The sequence below is a fragment of the Anguilla rostrata genome, chromosome 14 (genome assembly GCF_018555375.3).
Source record: "Anguilla rostrata isolate EN2019 chromosome 14, ASM1855537v3, whole genome shotgun sequence".
Classification (NCBI taxonomy): domain Eukaryota; kingdom Metazoa; phylum Chordata; class Actinopteri; order Anguilliformes; family Anguillidae; genus Anguilla; species Anguilla rostrata.
In genome coordinates, this window is record NC_057946.1 from 31,038,235 (window position 1) to 31,050,056 (window position 11,822).

Sequence of the window (11,822 nt, forward strand, 5' to 3'; positions counted from 1 at the left end):
GCACAGGCTCCACCCACCATCCCCCCCACCCCACACACACACACACACACGCGCACACACACACACACACACACACACACACACACACACACACACACACACACACGCACACACACGCGCACACACACACACACACACACACACACACACTCACACACACACACCACCTGGACTCCTCACAAGTCTCAGTCTCTGTCTCTCAGTCACAGTCCCGTCTCCTTTCCTCTCGGTCCTTAATTACATTTCCGCCACGCTTTCCAAACTCCCAGCAAGCGTCTCCGCCTCCTTATGGGTGTGTGCTGCCCCACCGCGCTGGGCTGGGCTGGGCTGGGCGCTGGAGACAGGGGAGAGAGAGAGAGAGGGAGAGAGCGATGGAGAGAGAGGGAGGGAGGGAGAGAGAGGAGAAGGAGAGAGAGAGAGAGAAGAGGGAGAGGAGGGAGAGGAGGGAGGAGGAGGGAGAGAGAGGGAGGGAGAGAGAGGAGGAGGGAGAGAGGAGAGAGAGAGAGGGAGACAGAGAGAGAGAGAAGAGAGGCAGGAAGAAGACAAGAGAGACGAAGAGGTGGTCGTCTTCTTCGTTTATGATGTTACACAGGGGAATTGTCAAAGGCTGTGCTCACGTTTGATTGGTTATTTACACAGGAGATGATCCTCATTGCACACCCTGACAGATCAGATCAAACAATGTTTGAGATATGCTAACGATACGGTCAGGTGTGTGTGTGCATGCGTGCCTGCGTGCGTGTGTGCATGTGTGCATGTGTATGCGTGTGCGCGCGTCTGGGTATGCGTGTGTATACGGTAAATATTTTCAGTATAATAATGAAAATCTTTAAGACAGAATCGCTCCTGTACAAACACCATTTACATAAATGCATGTATCAATAAATCACCCCATTTCTTTTTATAATTTTCAGCTGTCAAAACATTAAATATTCACAGAGTGATTTATCAATGCCAGGTAATCATTTGTTTTTCCTTTTACTTTCAGCGTAATAAATGAGCTAAAAAAGGCATTTTTGTTTGAAATCAGTCTATATTGCTTAGCCAACCCAATATTTCGGGGCCTTGTACAAAACGTTTAGGAAAACAAGATTCTGTTTGTGTTCTGCAGGCCAGCTAAAACATATTCTTTTTTAAAAGTCTTTTTGACAAAAAAACATCACCTCCTGATATTATACTTAACGACAGGGAAAAGTCACTGTGTGTTTCAAAACATCCTACATCCTTCAGAAGGAATCACAGGAAGATGAAGAACAGGCTGACATCACCCTAAATGAGAAACAGACAGAAGACGAATCTGGCCTGGCGGGGTCTTTGATCACATTATAAAACAAGACGGGACTGTCCTCCCCGCCGGACAGGTTTATCACAGAGTAACGCTGTGTCCGCCACCAAACCACCCAAAATTTACAGCGCGTTCCAAAATTCCAGCATATATAAGCACATACACATTCAGAATAAGGATGGAAATGCAGCAAATTATCTTTCAGTCTTAACAATTGAGGTAAAACTAAAATGTGCTATTTTGACATTTCAACTGAGTGGCCTGAATGCCACCATTTAGCCAAAGTTCAAATGCAGCATCATATTGCGGTTCAGGCATTAGATATGCTCATTTCGAGAAAAGAAAAAAAGCAGTGTAAGACTGTTTCTATATACAGCACATTGCTATATCTACAGTATTTTTGTCAGTGATTTTTGAAACAACCACAGATTTGTTCACTCACTGATATTACACCGATACAACATGCCTGAAATATTAAATATATAACAAAATACTGAATTACAGTAGAGTTAGAAAAAGGTATTTTTCAAAGTGGACTACACTGTTTAACCTCGTGAAATCCGGCTTTAAAAAGTTTAAGTTAAGTTACATTTTTTTGACCTAATACCAGTGTCTTAGATGGCAGAAAACGTCGCATGGCTCTTGAGATTAAGACCAGAGACTTGTTGAAAAAGCCGACGGGACAGAAATGATGAGCGGGGCCTCAGGAGGACGGTGTAAAGCTCCACGCAGGCGTGAGGGTCTGCAGCCTCTGACTGGGAGACTGGCTTTAATCATGTTTTATTTCCAGGCTCGCGCACAGCGACGGCGTCCCTTTCAGAGCCCCGCCGAAGGATTACAGGCCGCACTCCCGGGGCCCAGGGAGATGTCCCCAAAACCGCGAGGCCGCTGAGCTGAACGGAGCGTGCCCGGTAGCAGGCGGGGCGGGTCATCGAAGGGGGGGGGGGGGCATCTTCCGCCAGAGAGCCGAAAAAGACAAAATCTTTTAAGAATCAAAAGAAAGTTTCTGACCGGCGGTCCGGGGGCCTCTGGCGGTTGCCTCTGCGTCTGTGGCTCCGCCCCGAGCCCCGCCCCCCCCGGAGAGTGACGACGCCGATGGCGGTGTTCGAACGCGCGCCGCGGCACTTTTAAGATTTTAATAACCCCCCCCCCCATCCCCACCCACCAGCACTGCACCCTAGTGCTCCAGTGTCTGCGACAGTGGCAAATGTAGTCGGCTGCTGAAGTTCATGACAGATGCAGATGTACTAACTTAACAACTCTAGAGATGCGTATACACACACACATACACACACACAGATCTCAGGTTAGCGTGGCTTCCCTTTGTTCCACTTCTCTTCCCTCCATCTCTACTCTTCCTCCTCTCTCCCTTCCCCTTACCCTTCCCCCCCAATACCCCCCCACCGCCCCTCTGACTCACCTCGTTCCATGTCACCCACTACCGACCAGCTCTTCTTCAGGTGTTTCGCATTCATATCCAGCCTCACCGCACCACAGAGGAAGAAATGCTTTCCAAACCGTAAATAACAGTCCACCTGCATTAAAAAAATATGCATACTTTTTAAAAATGAAGGCAGCAGGCATGATCCTACTTTAAACGGACTGCTGACAATGCTGGAAGCACTGGTTTACCCAGAACCCATTCTCACACTCCAACATGACCTGAACAGGTCAAAGGTCACGTCAAACTGGTGCTTTGCAGTGGTACTTCAATGTGACTTCTGACCTTAAACCTATTAACAGCTGAAATTACAAGATATCTGTCTTAACGTGGCATGACGTTTTTTGTCGCTTGCAAATAAGGCACACTGCTACAAAACATCATATGACACAAGTGCTGGATATGCCATCGGTACAGGATATCCAATAAGAACGCTATGACCCCCCGTTTTTATAGCCGTTGGCTTTTTTTTAGTCCATGCATTTAGAAGTCCGTGTAAAAAAGCCCAGTTTCAAACCTCCACATACCCACTGGGCAGACTAGTAACAAATGCTTCTCCTGTCAAGATGCGAAATAAAGATATAAGGCAGACATTATTTTCCTTTTATTGTACTTCCGCGAAGAGGTTTCTAACGGGTTTATGAAACCTGTTAGCGGAGCCTTCAAGTGCGTATCTCGGTTTTTTTTTCAAGCTGAGGGAAATGCATTATATCTGATCTGGGGTGCGTGAGGTGGCAGAGAGGTTCGCTTAGAGCTGAGTAAAATTAATCTCGGAGCTAATAAGGACGTGACTGCTGGGTTTCAGATAAAGCCCTGGCGGAAGGAATCCCAAACACCGCTGGAGATGGATTCTAAATAACAGGTATATAAAAGAAATGTTAAGAAAGGGTTTCTGGCTGGTATGGAGCAGGGAAAAAAAACATACAGATAGTGAACAAAAAATGTTGCGTTTACATTTTAATTTTAAAAAAATCATTAATAGTTCAGGTCACGTGCGGCCAGGACAGCCTGTATGTGTCGCTTAATCGAGTCGAGCAGTGTGTAATTACACCGGGGGAACGTCGTGCCACCCTTCCGCAAGAAAGCCAATAAACTGCCGATTAGCTGATGGAAGCGCAAAATGCTGACTCGGGCGTCGCTCCAGAACGCCCTCATAAATGCTTGATTGGGTTCATATCCGGTGACTGGGAAGGGCCGGGAGACATATGGGTAATGTCAGAGCCGCGCCCCTCGAACCGCTCCGTCTGCGACCGTCCGTGCTCTGCAGACTGAGGTAGTGAAAGATGTCCCTCGCGGCAGGACAGGAACGCCGATAACTCAGAGTCGTTAATCCGCTGACAGCGACCTCACTTTCCGAGGATACCCGCGCGCCAAAAACCCGCGCCGATGAAATGCGTATAACGGCGTTTTACGGAGCAGATGCGCCCGAACACTCTCAATGCTGCTGTTTGCTTGCCACCTTCGTGACTTGAAAGAGGCTGTTGCTTACCTGCACGGGGTCACGCGTCAGATCAGCGTCTGGAAAAACACGTGTTGCTAATTTAATCTTAAAGGTAACACGGGCGTGATGTATCGTGTCCAACTGGGACAAGCACAAACAGAAGAGGACTGCACTCTGGCTCAAATTAAATAAATTTACGCATATCATCTGCATGAGTGATGGCACAGACCTGCTGCACCTAGTCATCCCGTGGCCTAGACAGCAAGGGACAATTTCCGTTTGAAATATAGTTTGATGATGCAGTTTGAATGTATTTCTCTCCTCCTCCAAATCAATGTCAGCAATCAATCAGATCTGTCTAGCTTGGGAAATTAAGTCAACCAGGTCTGCACAAAACATCTAATTAGAAAACAGAGGTTTTTTCAGAGATATATTTATAATCTAGTTTTTTTTTCAAAGCACAGCTAGATATGTCAGGTACAGGTAAGTGTACAGCGAGTAGCCTAGGTTAGATTTTCTTGAAATAATGTAAAATTTGTTTTCTTGGGTCAAAATTTGTCAATTTTCAGCTGAAAACAAAAAACATCAGGACACCTTGAGGACAAGGCTCAAACACACCTGGTCACACCCCACCCCCCCAACCTTATCCCTCATCCATACATCCATAAATTAACACAGTCCGTCGGCCTTAACACAACAGCGGTTCTGGTTGCTGGCAGGAGTTTCTGTTGTTAAATTGCACTTTATGAATGGACAGACGTTTCATTTCCGCTCCCGGGTTTCGTCCTTGGCCACGCCTCCTCATAAATATTCATAACATGCGTCAAATTGGAATTGCAATGTTTCAGCTTCGGAGATAGAACCGTCATCAGTGTACACAATACGCAGGTGACCTTCTGGTTAGCCCTCATGATATGTGGAGTCACCGCGCGCGGAGCAGAAGTACATTAGCTATTACTCAGCGCTGCTGTAAAGGGTGAACTTAAAGATCGAATCACTGTGTTTACCGTGGCCTTTGAAATAAAAGTCACGCTTGTTAAGCACGGTTTGTGACCTCGCCTTGATTTATTGATAATTATGCTTCCTTGTTCTTTGACATTTTCATAAAGATAATTATTAGTGTTTTGCGTGGGATGCATCTGTTCTGAAGTTTTCTAATACCATGCCACGGGTCCAGGTAGAATTTGATAAATTTGGGCCCTTTTTTGTTTTTGTATTCCGAACAGGCCGTTCCAAGTCCTTATTTACAGGACATAGGTACACAATGCCCAATGCCAGCCCACGCAACTTTTAAAGGCCACAGTTAATTTAAAATGAGATGCATTAGCTCCCACTAGTGGTCCCTGTGAAAAACTGCACCGCTCAAATGCATGCTTGAATTTCAAAGGAGGCCCATTCACTACCCCTAGTGGTCATTACTGGGTATTGTACATTTTTTTTATAAACCCAAACTTAGTATTTGCTGCTGGTAGCAGAGAAAGCGACCTTGGCGGTGTTCAAGGTGACAGAAAATAACCTGAAGAAGCCGACTCACTGTTCTGGCTTAGATCCCCAGGGGAATCAGCTCAACTGTGGATATCCAGAACAGGCCTGACCTGCCTCACTTCTTATCACAAATGGAATTTAAATGGATTAATTTTTTTTCCGAATGTTGTGATTCCATCTGTTTCTCATTGCTTATCCCTCACCAGGTCACTTGTGTGCAGACAACCAGTGAGGAGAGAGAGACTAAGAATAATTGTCATGTCTTCACTCTTGGTTTTTCTATTAGTTTGTTTAACCTCTCTTTGAAAAAGCCACACAATAGCAATGCTCTTTGGTTCATTTAGCAACTACAAATAAATCAGAGCAACATTCGGCCTGCTCGCACGGGTGTGTGCTCGCACTACTTCTCACACGGCGGGAGGCGAACAGAGTCCCATCGACCGTCTTTTAATGGGCGGGGGCGGCGGTGGGGGCAGCGCCGGGGGGGGGGGGGGAGGGGGACTGTAGGACTGAGCGCCTACGAGCGTTAGCGGACGGGTTTAAACCGTGGGGTTTAGCGCGGCGCTAGCTCCTGAGTGTGACACGAGCATGACAGCGCCATTACGCAGCCCGCTGAACCCGTCGCAGCGAACGCAGCGCGCGACTGCAGCGGCGTGCGACAGGTTTACCGCGACAGGGGAGCGAGGCCGCTACAGAAACGGGACCGAGGGATCGCGTCTGACACGTGTTTTTTTTAGGAAACATCTGCCAAACTCCGAGAGAGAAAGAGAGATAGAGAGAGAGAGAGAGACCTCTGCTTTCTGTTCCTGAAGATCAAGGACCATTTCTGCTGTTTTCTGCATCGGGCATTCCTGAAAAGTGTGTACTGTACACCTCTGAATTGGGGGGTGGGGATGGGGGGTGTTTCCATAAGCTAAAGAAAGAAGAGACATTAGAGGGGCTAGATGGTTGCGTTCGTAATCCAGAAAGTTGCTAATGAGCACACATGATTCATCACAGATTGTGTTTCTTTCTCTCTCTCTCTCTCTCTCTCTCTCGTGCTGTTATCCTCTAACACAGAGCCTCTCTAGCTTTCTGATCCTGTTACCCGCTGAGCGTAGCCTGACATATGTTCAAATGTGGAACAAAATGCATGTGAAACACAGCATATGAAAACATCAAAAGAAAAGAATTAATCCTTATAGAATTAAAGGCTTAATAACATGAAAAGATTCCACTAACTACTCAACATTCAACGCCTATACACAAACGCACATGCACACACGCATGCATGCATTTACCCACACACACATGTACACACCCACGCACAGTATACACATTTTTAATGGATAATAGTCATTCTTAGACACAGTACTTAAAAGGTAAAGAAAGTCCATCACATAACAGTTCATAATCAATCTATCATTCAATCAGATCTACTTCAGGATCTGCTTCGAACCATCCCTTATTGCTAAGTGTCACACAGTTCTATCTAGTCAAACTGTGTTAAACTGGTTGTTTACATTCAGTTTTTACACATCACTGCTTTAGGGTGCAAATCCCCCCCCCCCCCTCTTCCCCCCCAAAAAAGGCGAAACGAATTGGTTGCATCCTTTCATGTGATTACAATTAGCCATCAGCGCAGTCAAAGTGTTTGGTTTTTGCAGAAAAAGCCATTTATAGAGCAGATGGCTTTTCTTTTTGCGATCTGAAGGCATTCCTCGCCGCAGCTATGACCTCACCACAAGGGAAGGGCATCGGCCTTTTTTTTTATTCACACAAAATGAAACTTTGTAAATTGTATTGTTAAGGAAGCAGCCGCACGCAGCCGCACGCAGCCGCACGCAGCCGCACGCAGCCCGCTGCAGCTGAAGCTGCGCACAGAGCACAGCGCGCTCCCTCTGGCCGCCGAGAGCATCAGCGGCGGGAAAGCCTGTTTTTAACGCGCGCGGCAACAGGCAGGGAGGTTCTCATCTTTCATCTCGCGAACTCGCGGTTTCTAGTGGACCTTTTTTCCTTCAACCCTCACCGTGAATCCCCCCCCCACCCCCCACCCCCCACCCCCAACTTTGGAAACAATCGGACCTGGAATTCTGGCGGAGGAAATTAACACCCCCCCCTTTCCATAAGAAACCCTCAGAGGGCAGCATGGTGAGCGGGCTCCAGGGAGAGCCAGTGAGATCAGTGGGACCCGAAATGGCTGAAAGCCTGCACACCAGGCCACTGGAAATGCACCATTACTGGAAGGGTTCAGAGACAAATGTATGGAAACAAGCTAAATCTGTACTGTGTTAATAAAAGTTTAAGGAAACACTTAAAATTTTTTTTTAAAACAACCTCAACTGATCAAGATGCTGCCTGGAATTCGATCAAATTTCGTCCTTAACTTTTGACCTTAAATGCGAGAACATATATATATTTTTTAGTTTGGCGCATTCACTGAAATTTATGTGCCAATTAGAGTTTGTGCAGAAGAAGTGACAGGCTGGCATTGACTTGTCAATAGAGTTTATTTGATAAATGTTGATTGAATCCAGGCCACTGGCAGCAAAACCAGGCGGGTCCTGAGAGCAAGACTGAGCCCTCCCTGCAGAAGATCATTTTCAGCTGACAATTTAATGATTTCTAAAAAATTATGTCACACTCTAAACAACAACATAAAACATGTGAAACTAATGAAACAATCCTTCAGCAGTAAGATGAATGTTGTGGTGAACACGCGCAGCAGAAATAAGAGTTTGTGGCATTTTTGGTTCCACCAAATACCGAGCAGTGACAAACTGAATCCACGCCAAGGATGCAAGCAATATTTAGCACATCCTAAACCACTGGTAGCTTTAAGCCAACTCTTGGAACTTTGAAAATATTTAATTCAACCGCAAAATAACTTTCGTGTGTAGGTTCTGTTAATATTTTGTATTTCATTAGTATTGATAGAAAATAAATGGATAGCTGCTTACAATGCAAAAGGTAGCAGGTAATCTGGAATGAGCGCTCCATCAAACTCCCTCAGGTTTCTAAATGTCACTTTGCTGCAGTGGTGATACCTCTGGCTCACAGGACTGGATTACAAGCCCGAAACGGGGTAAATTGGTTCGGCTTGTAAGACACGAAAGCGCGTAATGTTAAAACGCTGATAAATGAAACTGTTTGGCATTAGAGGGTGATGTCAAAGATGCTTCAGGTGAAACAGATACTCCACTCCTGTCGTTTCCCCCAGCGCTCTCTGATTCCCAGCTACAGGAGGTTCTGGTGTTATATCACAGCGTCCAGTATCCAATAGCAAGGTACTGTACGCGGTCACACACCTCTTAACAAATTTTCAGAAGATGCATCAATTTGGAATTATTCGGCTTTAATGGTAGGGAGACAGAATTTTTGATATTTTTTGAAGAGTTGAGTATCTGTTGAGCCTACAGAATCTGAGGTACGTGTAGCTGCAGATGGCGGAGAATGAGGGGAAGTGAGCTGAATCGGGAAAAGGTCAGACCATTCCAGAAAGTTCTCGGAAACGCACCCTGGAGGAAAAGCAGGAGTCATTTTGCTTTTAAATTTAATTTCATCACTGCAAGAGACACAATGTGAGATGGCAGAGGGTTTTTTTTATTCTCCCCCATCACACACACACAACACAACACAAAAATATATGATTGGTAAAGCAACAAAGGGGAGGGCACAAAGTGGTCAGAGGTCAGAGGTCAACAAAAAAAAAGGCTGAGTACCCACTGAGTATTAGAAAAAGAGATCATAAACAGGGTGTGATTTCACAGCCAAGACAATAAGCCCCTCACCTCAAAGCAACCCAACCCAACCCAGCCCAACCCAAACCTGAGGATCAATAGGCTTCATTCCACCAGAAGTCCCAGACGGGTTTGGTCCAATCGCATCCGTGCAAGTCTTTGTGCTGCCTATTGGGCCTTACACTGACCCCTGGGGAACCAGACCCAAAAACAGAACTTAAGCGTTGAAAGCGGGCCAGTCCAGTGGTACTTCCAGAACAGAACCCCTAACATGCAAATAATAATAATAATAGTAATAATATAATGCACGACCCATGTATAAAGGAAAGGTGTGAACTCCCATGAATTCACGTAGCAGATGGCTTTAGGACCATGCCCACCTCGTGCCTCACTTGTAAACACATTCATCTCAGCTCCTGAAGGACCAGCCAGTCTGTGCGTTTTCTATCTGTTTCAGCTCTCTCACTGATTCGCTAGAGTTTGCAAACAGAAACTCTGATTGGCTGCTTAATGAAAGCAAACCACAAAAACCTGCAGGCATCATGCCCCCCCCCCCCCAACCAGGACTGGAGATTTTTAGATCCGTGCAGAACAGGCTGCATGTGGACGGACTGACTGCTTACAAAGAGGGATTACTGCACCCCCCTGGTGGCCAGGGTGAGAAATGATAGTAGGCATTCACAGATCCAGAATATGTATGTCAAACATACATACTGTATGTGTGCACATATAAAATTGTGTCTTTTGGTGTCTCTTGAGCCTTTTGTCTCATATAAAGACAGTCACTGGTCCACAGTTATATACAAAACAATAAGAGTACCTTGAGTGACAACATCCACATACTGCAAATCATAAATGATACATACGTATGGCATATAAATAGTTAATTGCAAATGAATGTAGTTTCATTTTTTTTGTCTCTCCGACAGTTACAAAATTTTTTTCCAATTCAATCACAATTCTCTGTGATTTGTCCTTGAGTATTTGAACTATCCACTGTGAAGCATTACTCACTTCATTATTCAGTTTGATTGTCCCAGTACATCTGCAATTGCACCAGTTAAGGCTAAAACAGGTCCACTCAAAGTATTCCTTCAGATGAAAGCAGCTACTAAGGCTTGGGACAACAGTGTGTTGTTCAGCTTCAGCTCAAAGCTCTCATATTTTTCAAACTATATTGCACTGTCGAGAAGAGTAGCGTGTGTGAGAAGAGCTTGTGACTGTGCGTGTGCGCATGTGTGTGTACGTGCGTGCATGTATGTGTGTGCGTACATGCATGTGCGTGTGCTTGTGTGTCCGAGCTTCAGTGTGTGTGTATGTGTGTGTGCGTGCTTGCGCGTTTGTGTGTGTGCATGTATGTGTGTGTGGCGTGCATGCGTGTGTGGTGTGCATGTGTGCGTGTGTATGCATGTATGTGTGTGTGGCATGCATGTGTGCGTGCATGAGTGTGTGCGTGTGCGTGCGTGTGTGTGCGTGCATGAGTGTGTATGTGTGTGTTTGTGTGCGTGCGTGTGCGTGTGTGTGTGCATGCGTGTGTGCGTGTGCGTGTGTGTGTGTGCGTGCATGAGTGTGTATGTGTGTGTGTGTGCGTGTGCGTGCGTGCGCGTGTGTGTGTCAGTCAGTATTTCTGGTGCTCTCCAGGCTCTTCACTGCAGTAGACACATCTCTGTGCTGTCCGTGTTCTGGGTCTCGCTGTCCGGGTCTTGGTCCTGACTCTGCCCCGCCCCCTCGGCCCCCTCGGCCCCCTGATCATCCGCCGGCGCCAGATTCTGCCGCAGCTCCATCAGCAGGTCCCGCCCTTCGCTGGCCGGCAGGTTGCCAAGGTAATACTGCGGAGCCAGCTCCACCAGCCTATCAGGAGGGACAGCCGGAGGAGGGGGGGGAACAAAAGGTTAATGACTCCGCCCTAGAACTAGCTTGCATTTGCGATGGTGACTCCACAAAGTAAGTGTGACTTTTTAAAGATGTAGTAATTTCCATCTATTCATTTTGCTGTTCTAGCAAAAGTAAAACTAGAATATCTTGTTTTTGTTTTTTGGCAGCTTGCTTCATTACTCACTTTTAAAAATTTATAAACATCCATCAAAACCCCTGCTAGTCTTTTGCTGAGCCAAAAGATATGAAATGTATTAAAACATTTCCTGTAATTTAATCATGTCATATGGAACCAATTTAGTTGCCCTTCTTTGTACTTAATCACAGTGCAAACAGGGAGAGGGAGCCAACTGTGGTCTCCAATGCAGTGCTTCCCAGGGTACACCTGGGCTCCCACTGAAAACAAGTTTACGTTTTAAAATCTTTTTTCATTGAGAATCTTTTCTGGATTTAGGAGGCCACATAGTTACACTGACAAGATGGGTATATTACTTTCAAAATATACACACACCTTCACCTACAAGTGACCTTTGGTTATGGAATTAACAAACAAGTGAACTTTCTGACTTTTTAAAG

General features: G+C 45.9%; 1 protein-coding gene and 1 long non-coding RNA gene across 4 annotated transcripts in view; both read right to left on the bottom strand.

The window, feature by feature from the left end:
* Positions 1-590: 590 nt before the first annotated feature.
* On the bottom strand, positions 591-4,695 carry LOC135239814 (uncharacterized). The gene is made up of 3 exons (XR_010325501.1): positions 4,216-4,695; positions 2,706-2,820; positions 591-1,269 (listed from the first exon to the last, which is right to left on the bottom strand). It is a non-coding gene; the product is annotated as an uncharacterized LOC135239814 (long non-coding RNA).
* A 4,472-nt stretch (positions 4,696-9,167) lies between these two features.
* Positions 9,168-11,822, bottom strand: part of dqx1 (DEAQ box RNA-dependent ATPase 1) — a 21,283-nt gene continuing 18,628 nt past the window's right edge. For all 3 annotated transcript variants that reach the window (XM_064307970.1, XM_064307972.1, XM_064307971.1), the window contains one exon: positions 9,168-11,222. In XM_064307970.1, the coding sequence (XP_064164040.1) occupies positions 11,018-11,222 (205 nt within the window). In that variant the 3' untranslated portion in view covers positions 9,168-11,017. The remainder of the gene's footprint in view (positions 11,223-11,822) is intronic.